General features: G+C 43.0%; 2 protein-coding genes and 1 long non-coding RNA gene across 21 annotated transcripts in view; 1 reads left to right on the top strand and 2 right to left on the bottom strand.

Moving 5' to 3' along the window:
* The window catches only part of BPTF (bromodomain PHD finger transcription factor), a 140,058-nt gene extending 136,157 nt beyond the window's left edge, over nt 1-3,901 (top strand). For 16 of the 17 annotated variants that reach the window (XM_082373660.1, XM_082373646.1, XM_082373656.1 and 13 more), the window contains one exon: nt 2,985-3,901. In XM_082373660.1, coding sequence (XP_082229786.1) covers nt 2,985-3,046 — 62 coding nt within the window. In that variant the 3' untranslated portion in view covers nt 3,047-3,901. Of the gene's footprint in view, nt 1-2,172; nt 2,492-2,984 lie in introns of those variants that run through there. The other variant, XM_082373657.1, reaches the window with a different exon arrangement.
* LOC309619052 overlaps nt 1-17,224 on the bottom strand; it is a 373,591-nt gene that overhangs the window by 193,029 nt on the left and 163,338 nt on the right. The gene's annotated exons all lie outside the window — the stretch shown is intronic.
* Nucleotides 8,104-14,797, bottom strand: LOC309619038 (UPF0450 protein C17orf58). Of its 3 annotated transcripts, none has more exons than XM_082373715.1 (5): nt 13,251-14,797; nt 13,028-13,096; nt 10,193-10,729; nt 9,751-9,942; nt 8,104-9,078 (listed from the first exon to the last, which is right to left on the bottom strand). In XM_082373715.1, the coding sequence occupies exons 1-5, from the start codon at nt 13,366-13,368 to the stop codon at nt 8,888-8,890; spliced, it is 1,107 nt and encodes a 368-aa protein (XP_082229841.1). In that variant the 5' UTR covers nt 13,369-14,797; the 3' UTR covers nt 8,104-8,887. The 3 variants fall into 3 exon arrangements, with proteins under 3 accessions (XP_082229841.1, XP_082229840.1, XP_082229842.1); XM_082373714.1 differs by having other exon boundaries at nt 13,242-14,797; XM_082373716.1 differs by lacking the exon at nt 13,251-14,797 and having other exon boundaries at nt 13,028-13,182.

Raw genomic sequence — 17,224 nt, forward strand, 5'->3', positions numbered from 1 at the left:
AGGAAAGCCTGCAGTGTAAAGGAGAAAAAGGTCAAGGTGTAACCGAAAAATAGATTCCAGAGAGAACAAGAGAGAGCTTTAAAAAAACAAAACAAGCCTCTAAGTCATGTCCCGAGAGAAATTTTAGAAGATACTGCATCTGCAAAACAGTGAACAGGACATTAGAAATAAAGAACAATCTGAGAAAAAGAGAGTAACTGGAAATTTTTTTAAACTTACTGCACACATTGAAAGTTAAAATCAAGGACCTCTCAGTGTAAAGAGCAAAACGACAAGGGGATGAAAAATAGGAAAGAAGAAAATGTTACAAAGTATCTATATTCATTTCATGGAAATTCCCATGAGAAAGAACAGAGAAGACAGAGGAGAGGAAATTATCAAAAGACTACTCTAATATAAGAAAAATTTCCAAACCAGTGAGAGGCACACAACTTCAAATCCAAGCAAAACTGTTCATTCAGAAAATGGTTATTGAGCCCCGGCTGTGTGTCAGAATTGACTATAGCAGCAGAACAAACCAAGTTCCTGCTCTCCACGGAGCTCATGTTCCTGTGGGATAGGGAGATGGGGTGGAGTGGATAAACAAACGTGTAAGCCAGCTGGACAAGTGCGACAAGGTCCGCCGCACATACACATCACTGTAAAATCTCCAGAGGCTAAGGATGGAAGAAGCTCTTCTGAAAGCTTGTAAAGAGGATAAAACAACTTATAGATTAACAGGAATTAGACTGGTTATCAGACTTTTCTCTAGCAACGTGGAATGCTAGAGGATTATGGAAGAATAAATCCAAAAGTCTGAGGAAAAATGAAGTCTGTGTCTAGCCAGTCAAGCGTAGAGGCAGAATAAGTACATTTTCAAGTCATATAAGGATTCAGAAAGGGCTTCTTTTCCTTGCATACTTTCTTAGCAAGGTATTTTAAGATGTGCACTAGCAAAATAAAGAAGCAAATCAAGAAAACAAAAGACCTTGGATTTCAAGAAAGCAAAGAGAACGACTCTGACCCAGAGTGACATTTGTACAGCAGGCCCATGCAGCAGGCAGTTCAAATTGGAGCAGGAGAATGGAGCACTCCCAAGAGGGATGCGTCTGGAGGGAAAAAAATTGATTCATACATTAGATAACTTAAGAATGTAAGGGGGCAAATGAAAGTCAATTAGAAACTCCATGAAAGGCAAAAAGTTGTATAGGTTACTAAGAATGCCCTCCTAGCAAAAGAGTAGGTGCTACAGAGAAAAATATTTACATAGTCATGTAAACAGTACATTGATTTTCAACTTTTGGAATGTCTACAGACAAAGCATGGAAAGATTTAATTTTAAATTACAGAAAAATAAAACTTGTACTCAAGAAGGGAGGAGGGAAAATGGTTACATGAGCTCAGTTCTTGTTTGCCATAGCAGGATTTAAACAATATAAAGTTGATAAAATAAGAAATAGTAGTGTAAGAAATCTAACTACCTAAGAACTGAAAGTTCCAAGTCATTCATCCTAGAGAGCCTGGTTTTCAGGTTGAGTAAAGATAGGGCAGAGGACCACAACTTACTATAAGCCTTCCGTGCTTTTTTGCTTCTTGCTTCGTACCTCTTGTAGTTATTACTCCAATTAAATTTCTAAAACAGCTTTTTTCAGCTGAAAAGGCTTTATTTAGCCTTTGGTGGAAGTAGAAGCTGGAGGATTTGAATCCCACCCTGCTGCCAGGCTGGCAGGCAGGACGCAGAGGGTGGGTGGTGGCGGCAACTGCTGAGGTGGGCCTGCTGCAAAACCCAGGGACTGGGGGAAGGAGAGGAGGCCCAGAGGCTGGGTCTGCACGGTGAAGGGGCCACTCGGGAGAGCTTGCCATTTGGTGGTTTCATGTAGCTTTTTATTATATTGTGGTTTATGTAATTTTTCTTAAAGAACATGGGAGCCAACTGAGAAGTTTGCTCAAGTCTGCTTATGTAAATAAAATGATCTGTGAAGAGATGTTAGGGGATTTTTGTTGATTTCCAGATTTAGGGCAGAATGAAACATATATGTAGCCAGTCACTGAACTATTATTTTTTATGGATTTCCAGGGTTTCCTTTGCTGTATTTTCCCCATTTTTAATTTGTGATCTCCAGCATTATTTTCATAACTGTTCTTTGTTATAATTCATCATTTATATCATCCATGTTCTTTCTTTTCTTACAGATTGTGATATCTTTAGTCTGAATTTTTAACTGGAATCAGAACTGGATGTTGGGGTCACTCTTTTATTGTACCACTTGATTACCTAATTCAAAATTGCCCCCCAGAGTTCAGATGAGTTAATATAATTTTTTAATGTTTAAAAAAAGATGTATAGTAGTAAACAATTTATTCTAGCAGCCATGTTGAACAATGTATTTAAGAATTGTAAACTCCGAGAAGACTGTATTTATATACACTATTGCAATAGAACATACTTGTACAGTTGTACAGTTACTTGGTTTACTAACAAAAGTTGTTAATAAAACTGTGAAACTAGAAAGGACACTTTCTGAAATTTAATAGAAAAATGTGATTTTAATACTGTTATTTCTCTCCTTTTAATATTTTATTTTTTTTCCTTCATATTCCCCAACTCAATGTAAATAAACGTGCGCGTACACACACACACACACACACACACACACACACACACACACACACACACTTTTACCACAATGGTAATGCTTCTGTAAATGTCTCTATTTGTCCCTTTGGCTAAAAATGTATTGGACATATATATATGTATATATATTTATATTTCTTTTTTTTAATATTGGCTTTTTCCAGTGAATTATCATGTTTAGTGTACAATGAAAATTTTTAATTTTATAGGGTAAAAATTTCTTACTTGTTCTCATATATTTGCTTGCCAAGGGTGAATGAAAGAACATGGCTGCTTTCCCCAGACAGACTGACCTTGGCATCCACATAAAGCATCACTGTTTTCAAAAATGAAGGGTGCTTAATTGTTCCCTTTTTTCTGTATTCTGTAGGTCTCATAACAACAAACTGCAGTCTACAGCTTCTTAAAGTTCAGCGTGTTAACCTAACATAAAACACAGCAAGAATCTGGTTGTCTGAACTGTTTTAAATTAAGGAGCCAGATGTTTTTAGTCAGGTTATCCTGACAAGACTTGACCTAAACTTCGTTTTTATTGGTCATAACAGTCCAATTATATTCTTGGCCAATTTTGTCCAACGGACAAGGGAAAAGCAAAGTCAACGACACCATTATCTTGTCAAGATCAAATGGTTTTACTATTGTGGCAGAAGCGGGAAAACTTTGTTTATTGAAGAAAAAAAAAAAAGAAAGAAAGAGAGAAAAAATGATAATATGGGGTCAAGTGTAACTCCATGGAAATGCCACGTCTGCTCTTCAGTGAAGAAGCTGGTTTAGAGTCTCACAGAAAACTTTCGACTGTATTTATTTATTGTTGCAAAAAAGACGCTTTTTTATTGCTGCCCTCATTTGTCAGCTAATTATTTTTTCTTATAAAATCCAGCCCCGGTTACATGTAATCCATTCTGTATCTTATCATGATTCCTGTAGGTAAAAGTACAAGACGACCTCTAGATGTCTTTTCTTTCTATGAAAGGAGCTGCTATGTACACATGTGCACACACACACAACTGGGAATCAACAATGAGTTTATTGTTCATAGTAGATAAAAATTAAGCTTGCATAAAGGTTGGGCTAAGTGGTCCTGGACTACAGACTCTGTTGCCTTGAATATAACAGTACAATTTGTCATTTACTCTGCACCAGGTTAAAATGAGTAAAATCTATTTGAAGGTATCTTGTTTGTAAACATTTGTCAGATTCTAATTTTTTTTCTTTTTGTATTAAAATTCAACTATGGATGTATATGAAACAAAATAAATGGAGATAATTTTTCTCCCACAGACGGTGTCTTTGAATGTGCGCTAATGATTCTCTGTAAGCCATTGAGGGGAAAGGGAGGGCTGCAAGGTAAATAAAAGGCAGAAGGATCTGATTGTACCTGGATTTCTCCAGGGTAGTAGTGGTCCTTCATTTTATAATTCCCAGCCCACTGTCATCACATCGAAGAAAAATATTCAGGGGTGCTAATCCTGTTGCATCAATTGATCAGACTAATAAAAAAGGTAATGTGACAAAATACACATTGCCTTCATCTGTACGTTATATGATACCAGGCAAATTATCAGTTACAGACCACTACTTATTTTTTATGAAGGGCATTTTTTAAAATGACTTCATCCTTTTTGTATTTGTTTGTTGGTTGAGTTTTTTCCCACATAAGAAGAAGTAGTGTAAACAGTAGGGGAAAAAAATGGAAGCAGCAGAGGAAGGCGTATTTTGCATGTTTTTCCTTTCAGTGTTCTAATCTTACATGTTGTATTTCTTCATTGTAATAATAGCTTCTGTGAGATCTGCCATAGTTGGTTTATGCAGCTTTGCAAAAATTTTACTAGATTTTGCACTAATTCGTATTAGCTTTGTCCTACCAAGTTCTGGAATTTATCCATTTATTGTTTTTTAAAAGTTTCTTTCTGTTTAATATCACCCTGCTATGCAAAACCTTTCCCGGACCTTAGTTTCTTAAAAGAAAGACGTTGCTACAGTTCCCAGTTCTTTCTTCTTACAGGCTCAGGTGTACAAGTTATTCTGGGTTAATTTTATCTAATGAAGCCCATTCCTTTTTGTACATAAAAATATCACTTAAACTTATGCTTACAAACTAAAGAGACTAATTGCTCAATATTGAAAACATGGAAACAAAGTTTTTGCTTAAAATACTAACATGGAAGTAGTCAAATATAGGTTATTTTGTCCTTTTACTTTTAAAAAATGTTACATATTGTATGCACTGTGCTGATGCAAGAATCCTACATTTTAATGAATTATAAAATTATTCTGCATCTCATCATGTCACAGTATTTCTGTACTATTTATTCATATATATATAGATATAGATGGGCTTAATCATTTAAAACTTGTTGCAGCAAGAACTTTCCTACCTGTAGGCAATAGATTGCTATGTTTTTAAGAGATTGTGGCAAATTTAAACAGCAGTTCTTTTTGTACGTAATAGGACATTTCACCCTAGAAAAATAAAGTAATGTTTTTGACATTGGATTTGGTGCGGTTTCTAATGAAACAGTGGTTGGTTGGTTAACATATTTTCTGTAGATGTTGGCATTGCCTAATTGTACAAAAGTAAATTTTGTGGGAATCCTCAGGCCAGGAATATGTTAATTTCATATATGTATTTAATAGTATAAAGCCTTTTGCAGTTTCTATCACCATATAAATACACAGACATTTTATAGTTTTATCAACTACAGAGCTTTAGTGCTTCAAAAGTAATTTTTGGAAAAACGTGCATTCTTATAACATACTGAGTTTCAAAAGCTGCTTTTCTACGAGTATTTGACAAGCTTCTGCTACTCAATAAAATATACGTATTACAGCTATTTTGCTTTCAATAATCCAAGTAGTAGAATGCACATTTGTTATACTGTTAGGCTTTTTCTACACAGTCTTTGGGCTTGTATATATGTTTAATTTGCATCAACAGATTTCCTTTGCTAAAAGTATTTTCAATGCTTGTTATATTTCATCTGCCAGGTTCACAATCCTTGAAACCATTTCATAAAAAGTATTTTCATAATATTGGTAAGGCTTTTTTCTCCTACCCAAATTCTGCAGGATTTGCACTTTAGTTAATGTCCTGCAGTAGTTTTAAAAAATTGTGAACTTTCAGAGATATTTTCTAAAGTAAAACAATTACCTTTTTATATTTCAAGTGGCCTGGAGTGTTATTAAGAGACTCTGAGATTTGCTGCTGTTTGTAATCTACCTTCCTGGAATCTGCAAATAAAAGTTCTTTCCCTATTTCTGTTCATTTGTTAGGCAAACTCCCTGCATCTTTGTGTGTTTCTGATACTAAAGAGCCAGTGCGGTGACCTTTTAAATCTACACACTTAGCCTCATGACTGAGGCCATTACCCATAAGTGTCAGATTTCTTGTCCTTAAAATGAGAATGGTGATCTCTCATGAGCAAAGTAATGTCTTATAAGTACTTGGGGGAAGGATTTTTAATAAATTGAAATATTCTGAAGTACTTCTGGATACTTGGAACAAGATACCAAAAAAGACATTTCCTAGGAGATCACACCCCGCTTGATCCAATTTGGACCAAATTCAACTAAAGAAATAAGTGCTATATTTTTTAAATGATAAAGTCCTGTACCCGAAACTGAAGTTACTCATTGTAGGTAGTGGGTCAGTTTTTAGGTGTTTGCATATACCTGTGTTTGATCAACCTTAAAAATGATTTTAAGAGAAATATAAACAGTGCTAAGTGATACCTTTCAAAGACAGTTAAAAGCTAGTACAAAAAAAAAAAAAGTATGTTTTATGGACCTTTCCCTACCAAAAGAAAAACACTTTTTTCGGCTTGAGTTCCAACAGCTGAATGGAAGGAGGGATGTGTTGAGCTCCTCTTGAAGGCAACAAGGTATTCTATTGTGCCCGTGATCCTTTAGTCTTTGGAGCACAAACCCACGTGCTAAGGAAAATCTATCAACAGGAGAAAAGGATTTGGAACTACAGTGAATTTGGGAATTAAAATTTTCCATAAAATTAAAAGATTGTACTGAAGGTACTGACTGAATATTGAGAAGACTCTCCTTAAACTTTTTTGCCTAACCTGGAATTCCCAGCCTGTTGTGCACCGCCTCCCGTGCATATATCCCCATATGCACCACTGTTCTACCTCATTTGAGCCTCAATCACTTTCTTTTTTTTTTTTTTTTTTTTGGCGGTGCCTCTTGGCATGCAGGATCTTAGTTCCCTGACCAGGAATTGAACCCGAACCCCCTGCAGTGGGAGTGCACGGAGTCTTAACCACTGGACCGCCAGGGAAGTCCCGAGCCTCGCTCATCTCTCATTGCAAACCTGGTCTTGAATGATGGCCTTAAGTTTAACGTTTCTAAGAAACTGGCCTGCTTGTGTTTGCCAAGGTGTACATACTAACCATGTGACCTCCAAGTATCACACAGATCACAGTTTTGGCACTTTTGGTGTGATTCCAAAACTTCTCAGAAACTATTATCAAAGCAATCTAATCAAACCCTAACCCTCAGGCTTATATCAAAGTGACTTTTTTTCTATCTTTTAAACCAGAGCTATTTATAACACTTCTCTTTATGCTCTAACATCTGGCCATCCAACTAATAATTTATCTATTTGGCCATTTTGTAATTTTCTCCACCATGTTACTCAGGATCACCACTTAGCCATTTGACATTCAAAAATTCGGCTTTGGTTTTTGTGACCGGTGCTACTTCTGTCTTAGTTAATTTTTATCCTTAAGAAAACTAACCCAGAAGCTCTTCATTCACTGCATACTCTAATCTACTGCCAATGGTTTGTGTAATAATGCAGTGGATTCCCAAAAAGCAATTCTAAGATAATTTTTAATAAGCTTGGGCACAACTCATTCTTGGCAAATTCGCTAAAAAAATCCCTCAGTTAATGCTTTACCACGGCATAGTCAGAACCTCTCAACTTTTATTTTACCTCTTTGCCCCCTGTTTGGGACAAATAAGGTAACAGTATCTCCCGTCACAATCAGTTGTTATGTCTTACAGTCTCTCTGTGCTGTCCTGACATCCTGTGTGTATATAGTGCTTCTTCGAGGCCTTTAAAGACTCTGTGCCATTACAGACTAATGACACATCCTGAGCTCCAGAGTGCATCTCATCTGATACCAAATGGACTGTTTTTGTCTCCTCAGTGGAGTTCTTTTTTCTATCTTTCTTTAGGCAGTAATCTTCAACCATGGATTATCAGTGTCTCTATTCACAGCGTTTCAAATTAAAGCACAGCTTGGTCTTCTGAAAAAAAATTGTTAATGTCTTTGTGGGCTGAGGTATAAAATCAATAATAAATTCAGTTCGTGATTAAATCTTTTTCAAGCCAACTGGAAAGCGTTTAAAATTCACGTGCTTGCAAGCCGTCATTAAATATTGGTTCCAGGGTTTTTGGAGTAAGTTTGAGAAATGCTTTTTCCCAAACCTTTTGGGGCTCAGTGAGGCTGAAAAAACCAGGTGCATCCAAGATCTGATTTCACAGAAAGATTTACTGCTTTACAAACACAAACATGATACTTGGTCTTAATAGAAAAATGACATCAGATACACCCAGAATATGTTTGGTATTGGGATAGCTGCCAGTATGGCACAAAACATAGGATTTTAGAAGCAGGGAGGCATGAAAATAAACTGTATCTTATATTTTGGTACATCAGGAACACTTGTTTGAACAAACATTTGTTTGCTTGAATAAGCCCTTCAGTACTCTAAATGTAAAACTTTAATACTTGTCTCGGGCTCTGACTTTAGTGTTTGATCTAAATGTGATCTAAATGACATTTCATACGTCTGACTAGTGCACTTACTGTTATGTACAGAATTTAAAATGTGATGGTTTTAGTATAAAATTTGGTTTGATACATGATATAAACTATTCAAAATTGTATATTTAAAATCAAGGAAATGTTTTTGTGAACTATTTCTACTGAAGAATGTATTTAAATTAAAATAATTAAAAATAAACAACATGAAGCAGTGATCTGTTAACTGGACAGGTCAGTTATCTGAGCTTGTGTGAGTAACTGGCACACCAGTTGAATAACTTCACCACAGAGCTCAGAAGCATAACCATTTATGAAGTATTTTGTACAAAAGTGACAACCTGAAGATGAGAGTTGGCACTTTGCAACTAGTTCCTAAAGGAGCTGTGTGCCCTGTTCTAAAGGAAAATCCGATTACTTAATGATAGGCCTTTCCTGTCTTGCTGCTGAATTCCAAGTCTCTTATGATCCAGAAATGCCAGGCTGGTATGTTTCAAATGCACTGGGTGTGAATTGCCCCTTGCACTTGCCCATCCCTTTTCCGGTTAAATCTTTTCACATAGCTGCTGCTGCTCCTGAGAAGTCCATCTCCTGGTCGGAGGCGCCCTCTCAGGACCTGAAGCAGAGCTGTAGGTAGCTGCCTTCTCTTATGGTAGATGTGGCCCATCACAATATACCTGCTGCCTGAAAAAAAAAAAGAAAAAAAAAACCAAAATATAAATTCGTAGTTATCTTTCAAATACCACGTAACAATAAGAAAATGTAAGGCTTTTAAGAAATGCCTAAGCTTGAATCTCTTATCTTGCTGCACATGCTGAATCTCAGACATTTAAACCTCAGACAGCAGGTGGAAATAGCCTAGTGACCTTTATAAGATAATCAGATTACTCAGCCTGTAAACAGCCAGCACTAGAAACAAAGGTCCTAATCACAACAGTGCCAGCAGGATTTTACAGAGCACATCTCTAGAAAGACGTGGGAGTGGGCATTACCCGCCCCCCCCCCAAACACACGCGCCCAGCAAAAGACGTCTCTAAACTCAGTTTAAAAAGCCCCTTAGGCATCCCGTCTGGCAACAGTGTTTCGTCATTCACTCCACTTGTCAACAAATATTGAGTGTTTGCTTTGTGCCAATCCGCTCAGTTCCCATCTTTAACCGGAGGCGCTGATGGAATTTAAATCAGAGTGGCCGAAATAATACCTGTCTTCTAAATTCTATTCATTTTAGAATAGCCCTCCCCCCCCCAAAAAAAAAGGTACTGGGGTAACCGATAGAGACCGGGCTGTGATATGTCAAAGTTACAATGGTGACATAAAGAACATATATAAAATGATCACTTAGATCAGTTTCAATACCAGGTTTAAATTCGGGGCATGGCTTATTGCAACTAGAGGAGTCTAGGGCTAATATGTGGACTCGGAAGAAAAACCCGTCCGGAGTGATGTACAGGCGGTTCATCTTGTACAGCCCGTCCCGGTCCACCAGCAGAGTCACCAGCCGGATCCCTGTGCCGAGGACGTCCACATCATGCACGATTCCGTTGACTGCTGCTTTCAAAAAACAAAGAGTTTGGAGAAATGCATAGCGCTCACATCCTCTTTCTCTCCCCAGTGCGTTTCTAACAAATCACGAAATAGTCGACACGGCTCTGGGGCCTGCAGGACCGAGTGGGTGGGTTTCTCTAGGGTCTGGTTTAGGGGTCCCGGTGCACAGCCCGGTGCTCTCGGCTCGGAAAGGCTCGCCCCGCGGCCTGGGCTCGGCCGCCCGGGCCCGGGAGGAGCTGCGGGCGGGGCTCACCGAACTCGCTGGCGCAGTAGGACTCGCGCTCGTCCAAGTCCGCCCTGCAGGCGCGCGCGCAAGGCTCGGCGCCGGGCTCCGCATCCTCCCTCCGCTGTGGGCTGAGGCGCGGCGGCGGCGCGGGCGCGGGTTCCGGGGGCGGTGCGGCCGCGCGCGGCCGGTTGGGGTGGGCGGGGCCGGCGGGGGCCTCGGCGGCGCGCGTAGGAGGCCGCGCGGCCGGGAGGCGCAGGGCCCGGGCGCGCGCGCGCCGCGGGGAGTCCTCCAGCGCGGGCACGCGGCGCGGCGACGCACGGTTCTCGGCCTGCGAGAGGCGCGGGCTCGGCGGGCCAGCGGGCGCGCGTGCTGCCTCCCGGAAGCCGGCCCGGTTCTCGGCGGCCGGCTGGGGCTTCCGGCGCCGCAGGTCGGACCAGGCGCGGGGAGCGGCCTCTGCTGCGCGCGGCCGCCGCGGGGTCTCGGGGACCGACTGCGGCCGGGGCCCAGGAGTCTCCGCACTCGGGCCGCCGCCGGGGTCGGGCTTCCGGTTGTGGGGCGGCGAGGCTGTAGGGAGAGAAGAGGAGAGGCCGGGGAGGCCGTCAGGGTAGGAGAGGCCGGGGAGGCTGAGAGGAGAGGGGAGGGGTGGGGAAAGGGGAGACTGAGAGGGGAGGGAAGGGGACGGGGGTGGGGGGGAAGGGGAGAGGCAGAGAAGAGAGGGGAGGGAGGCCGAGAGGAGGGGAGGGGAGGCCGGGGAGGCTGAGAGAGGAGGGAAGGCGGGCAGAGATGAGGCTGTGGAGGGGAGGAGAGGCCGACAGGGGGGAAGAAGAAATGGCTCTGGGAGGGGAGAGGAGATGGGGGACAATGTAAACGTAGCGTACACCTGCGAGAGGCGACGTGGAGAGGGCAGCAGACATGGAAGTGAAGGAAAGAGAACGGGAGGGGGAAGAGGAAGGCGCCCCGGCTGGTGGTGAGCCCAGGTTTCCTAGGCCCCAAGGAGACGGAGATGAGGGTCTTGCCCTCTAAGAATGAGGGCAACTAAGAACATTTTTCTCACCACATGGGAACATTTCATTTTGTTAAGGAGGCTTTGCAAATCAATAGCTTTTCAAATTACAACCACCTATTTGTTCTAGGACTAAAGATAACTGACAACTTTGGTTAAATAACAAAGTCTTTTGCCCTTTCTTTAATATATATGTAAACATCCGCCTTTTTGCTGTGTACAGTTTGTTGAGAAAGTACCTAGAGCAAACCCCAGGGGGAAAGGTCTCATATTACAGGTTCTCCTAATTGTTTAAGCGCCCCTGACAACAGAACTGTTTGGTTTTCCCATCCGTGTTTACACTGTCATCTTGGTCTGTGCAGAGTCGAGCATCTGTGAGTGGATTTTTATCTGGCTTCTTGGACACCACTTAGTAGTAAACCGCAGCTTAGAAGGAGGTTTAAAGCGTGGCTGGGCGCAGAGACCCCTGGTTAAGTGTAAAAGCACCCTCATCGCTTACACTGCCCGACCCCCACCCCTTCCCATGGTGGAGGAAAAGCTCCTAAATGGCAAACGGCATGAAAACAAATTTTTTTAATTATTAGTGATTTTCCCCAGTTCTGCAGGCAGGTTGTTGAGCAAACTTCAACAAGCTTAGAAGCTGGGCCAATTTCCATGCCCAGTTACACAATATCACCTCCCCGTTTGCCTGGGTCCCAGTGCCCTCCAGACGGGCACAAGAGCCCATCTTTATTTTTTCTATTATTTTAACGGCTGGTTTTCAGCATTTCTCTCTGGCATCGAAGAGCTTGGTCTGCCCATTTGCAGTTCTTGCAACACTTCATTTAAAGTGATTTATCTTGCCAAATTGACAGTCTCCTTTAAAATCAGCTTTCACCCAGCAATAATAGCTGATTATAGTTCATGTTTTTGCAGAGAGGTTGATTCTGGCTCATTATGTTAAACGTTGCCCATACACAGCTGAATAAAGTTCTGGTGGATATCCAATTCCTGACTGTCAACTGTTGACCTCACAACTGCTTCCCCATTGATATCACCATCTGTTGTCATGGGAAAGATTGTCTGATATTTGGGTTAAATGCCACTGAAGTCATTCAATTTCCATGTGGAAAAATAACCCAAAGTAAATTACCCTGTGAGGTGCGGAAGCTATTTTTCCCAGAGATAGTGAATCAAACAGAACATCCAAGTAAAAGCCAAACAAAAACACCTCCCCGCAGAGAACCTCTTATTTCTTCATTCCCTCAGTAATTTTCATCTCAGGCATGAAATTGTGTGTGTGTGTGTGTGTGTGTGTGTGTGTGTGTGTGTGTGTGTGTGTGTGTTTTAAAGACTCAGGTGTCCCAAGGCCATTGGTTGGCGGCTGCAGGGAGAGGGGAGAAAGGTCCGATTTCGGCTCCCTCCGCTCCCAGCCCCTGAGGGGCGCACCCAGCTCCTCTGATCGCCGGCGGGACGGGGACCCGGGCGCTGGGCGGACCCCGCGCTCCTCCGGGCGCCCGCCGCCCGCCGCGTCCCGCGAGCCCGGCCCGCACGGCTCCCGAAAGGCGCGCCACGACCCCTTTTGACACTTTCCCTCCTCTGTGATGGAGCAACTACTTAACATGCAAAGTTTCTCCAGCCTGCCCGGCTCGCTCGAGATCATTTCAGTAGCTGAACAACTGGCTTCATTCCTATAAAGGCTGCCAAGACACACAATCTTGGGGACACATTTTGCTCCTTTCGAACACGAACACGGACCTGGAATCTCCTCTCTGGCAAGCCCTGACCCCTTTCTCGTCCCGCCCTTCATCGCGCCCTCTCCCCAGCTCGCCCCCGGATCCCAGCCCCTCTCCCAGGGCTCAGCGTTTCATCGATCTTACCTTTTCTCTCCGCCACTGGGGCTTCGGGAGATGATCCAACGATCAAACAGAGGAGCCAGAAAGCTCTAGCTGTCATGTTTGTAGACACGGTTCCCAGGCTCTAAAACTGAGCCTGGGCTTTTGCTCTTTCTCTCCCCCCACCCCTTCTCCACCCCCCCCCCACCCCCGTTCATGCTAATGAGGGGCAGCCTTTGGGGAAACGGGAATCACTCACTGAACAGACCATTGGAACAAAACCGAGCTGCAGGGATTTCTCCCACCTCCTTAGGGGGACGAGCACGTGGCCTCTCAAAGTTGTCCCTGGGAACGTCTGTCCTGCGATCCGTGGGCAATGAGAGCATCAAAACCTACACTTTAAACCCGTGTGGGTTTGCGGGCCGGGGTTGCGTGGAGGAGAGCGTGGGGTGGCCAGTGGAGAGGACAAGGATGTTGAGGGGCTGAGGGACAGGGTGGGGGAGTGTGAGTGATAGGGAGATTTGTCTAGATTAAGTCAACAACAAATAGGCAAATTAGAGCTTAAGACAGTTTGGGCTTGTGGAAAGGAGGAGATTCCAGATGACAGAAAATTCATCCCAGATTGTCTCAGGGATTCTGAAAGGAACCAAGTCACTACATCCTAGGTCTGGTTACACTGTTTTACTATATATACAATATTTATATTCTAGAATCAGAAAGGAAAAAAGCCTCAGTAAAATAGCTTTTCTTTTCCCTCCCCCTGTCCCCAGTTGAAATTGGTAGCTGGTTGGCTAGATTCATCAAGCCCATGCGAGTGCCTTTTACCCACCAGGAGCTAGAGAATAAAAAAGTAAAAATCATTCCCAGCTCTCTAATGATGGCTCATTTCCTCAAGAAAGGTGGATTTTTCTTTTTTCTTTCTAAGAAAAACTCATTCACTACTTAGGTCTGAATTCTTGAAATGGCTCTGTATATTTGTCCTGAGCTAAGGACCCTGTCCCTCAGACTGAACAGAAACAGCATTCACCAAAGGGGGAAGTAAGCTCACCATAGTAAACCCACAGCCTTACCGACATGTATCTCATTTCAACAGCTTCAAATCCAAAAGGAAGGGGAAATGCATTGAGATGAAGGCATTTTTATCTGAAGCACGTGAGCCAACAGTGAGATGCAACTGCTGAAAGAAATAACAAACTTTTGCTGCACTAATATCTTATGTCTCAAAAATAATAGTGCTAGTGGACCGATCAGATTTGGGGCAGGGGGGATCATGTTTTCAAGAAAGACACTGGAAAGCTAGAAGGAAAACAACTGGGTGGTGAGAGGGCTGGAGTCCATCATGGTCAAGTTCTTTTGGAGGAACTGAGAATAGGCAGCCTAGGCACAGAAAAATATTTGTTATATTTTGGGAAAGAACCAGTAAGTAGAAGTTATGAAGTGACAGGTTTAATTTCAGTTTAAGAAACAATATTCTAACAACTGAGATCTCCAAGAAAGCAGGCTGCTTTGAGGTGTTGTGACAATGAGGTCCTGGCCATTGGGGGTATCCAAAGAGAACGTGACTCAGGGATACTGTAGAACAGGTTCCTGAATTCGGTGTGTGTTGGTTTGAGGGATGTGGTGAGATAAATGTGTTCTAGGGAGGAGTTGGCTGTCTAGTCACAGGCTGACAATATGTTGGAGGGGGTCACTATGTCTGTAGTCTAGTTCTCAACTTTCCTCAGCTTGAAACTCAGTTTTGTCAGTGGATTAGATTTGTGGGACCAACTCACGTTAACCAAACTCATAAAAAGCAGATGTATAAACCAGAATGTCGCTTTTTTTTTTTTTTTTTTTTAAGAAATTCACGTTCTTTTATTTATTTATTTATGACTGTGTTGAGTCTTCGTTTCTGTGTGAGGGCTTTCTCTAGTTGCGGCAAGTGGGGACCACTCTTCATCGCGGTGCGCGGGCCTCTCACCATCGCGGCCTCTCCTGTTGCGGAGCACAGGCTCCAGACGCGCAGGCTCAGCAGTTGTGGCTCACGGGCCCAGTTGCTCCGTGGCATGTGGGATCTTCCCAGACCAGGGCTCGAACCCGTGTCCCCTGCATTGGCAGGCAGATTCTCAACCACTGCGCCACCAGGGAAGCCCCAGAATGTCGCTTATTAATTTGTAATAGAGAGGATATAGCAAAGGTGATTCAGAGGTCTAATGATTAATCAGGAGATTGCCTGTTGAGCACTAAATCAAATTGCAGTTGAGGGTGGGCTAATCTTCCCTCATTTGAGTTTTAGAGGAGCAAATTCTCTATTTCCTCCAAAAGAGTATATCTCTTCAGTCACTGCAAGGCTTAGGTACACCAGAGTCAGTGTGTCCAGATTCTGGCCCAGACCAAAAAACACTGTGAAATTCATGCTTTGGGGTTTATAATTTATAGATGTCCTTAGATCCCTTTCTTTCACGTACTCTTTAAGTCAAGTGGAATAAAATTAACTAGGCTTAAGCTTTCTCAGTTACAACCACATCTTAGACATAGCTGCCTGAGATAATATTCAAGTCACTCAGATCCAGTTTGGGGTGTTCCCGAAACTCTTCTGTTGCAGGAATGTTGTGAATGCCCTGAAGCCCACACCCTGAAATGTAGAGGCAGAGAGCTGACTGGAAGGCTCCTAGAGGCTCCCAGGGTGGCACCAGCCTGGAAGAACTTGCCAGGGTCCAAGGCTGCGTCTTGGGCAGCACATGCATGGCTTGCAGGAGCAGAAGCCATATTCATGGTGGAAAGCACAGAGAGCTCGAAGAGACTGAACTATGTAAGTCAGAATGCCACTTTATTAATTTCCAACAAGAAATTGACTCAGGCAGACCTGCAGGCTCGTGTCAGCCTGGCTAGAGTTCTCTTTCTAAAAACAAGTCACCTGGGAAGCCAAATTATCATCAGAGTGCTTGGTAATATAAGCCAGAGCATGGGGAGTTCGTCCTATAATTGGAATGTTTAAAGGTATTGGTTTCTCATAACCTAATATGTCCACCTTTACATGCCTATCTTCCACGTGTCAGGTGGAAGAACCTAAGAGCCTAATTGCCTTCCTCTCCCCTGCCAATTTCTGGCATTTTGAGTGTATCTTTCTGCCTTGCAAATAATTGTTGAGCATCTACTGTGTGTTGTATAGTAAAGGATTTGTGCCAGGTTCCTGGCATGGAGCTTCTAACTCTTGGAATTTCCCAAGTGATGGAAGCATCTTAATGATTCACGAGCTTCCTGGATCCCACCTGAGTTTATGCTAATGCAGTGACTCTTGGAGGGCCCCTTGATAGCTTAGGGCTGGGAGCTGGTCATCAGAAAGACCAACCATGTAATTAGAGCGTTGGGACTTTGAGCCTGTCTGACCTCCAGGGGGCGGAGAGAGGCTGGAGATTGGGTTCAATCAGATGGTCAATGATTTAATCCATCATGCCTGCTTAATGAAACCCATTGACAACTCAGTGGAGCTTCCTGGTCGGTGACCACATTGATGTGCTAGAAGGGTGATGCACTGTGATCCGTGGAGAGAAAACCCTGAAGCATCTGGGACCCTCCCAGATCTTGCCCTATGTGTCTCTTCATTTGGCTGGGTCTGATCTGTATCCTTTATAATAAAACTTTGATCGTAAGTAGAGCACTTTCCTGAGTTTTGTGAGTTGTTGTAGAGAATTATCAGGCCTGAGAGGAATCATGAGAACCCCCTAGATTTATACCCAGCTGTCTGAAATGAGGGCAGTCTTGTTCTGGGTCATCTGCCCTTTAACTAGTGAGGTCTGCGCTAACTCTGGGTGGTTACTGTCAGAATTGAATTGCAGCCCACCACTTGGTATCAAAACACTATGTGCCCCGGGAATTCCCTGGTGGTCCAGTGGTTAGGACTTGGCGCTTTCACTGCCAGGGCCCAGGTTCAATCCCTAGTTGGAGAACTAAGATCCCACAAGCTGCGCAGCACAGCCAAGGAAAAACAAAAGCAAAAACAAAGAAACACCATGTGCCAGGCGTTTTAGAAGCTGGAAATACCCGTCGTCATCATCTTTCTTCAAAAAGAGTACAGTACTGTTGCTCTGGTTCCCATTAGGTAAATTAGGGTCATGTTCTCGTTCGAGTTCAGGACCATTCTGATTGGGGCCGAGGTCTCCCCAGATTCTTCAGGCTTTCACAGATAGCTGGTAGGTTTACTCCTACAGGCACCAGGCTAGGTCCTGGAATACTGGGACATAAATCCTCCCCTCAAGTGGC

The sequence above is a fragment of the Balaenoptera borealis genome (assembly GCF_965194805.1).
Source record: "Balaenoptera borealis genome assembly, chromosome: 20".
NCBI lineage: Eukaryota > Metazoa > Chordata > Mammalia > Artiodactyla > Balaenopteridae > Balaenoptera > Balaenoptera borealis.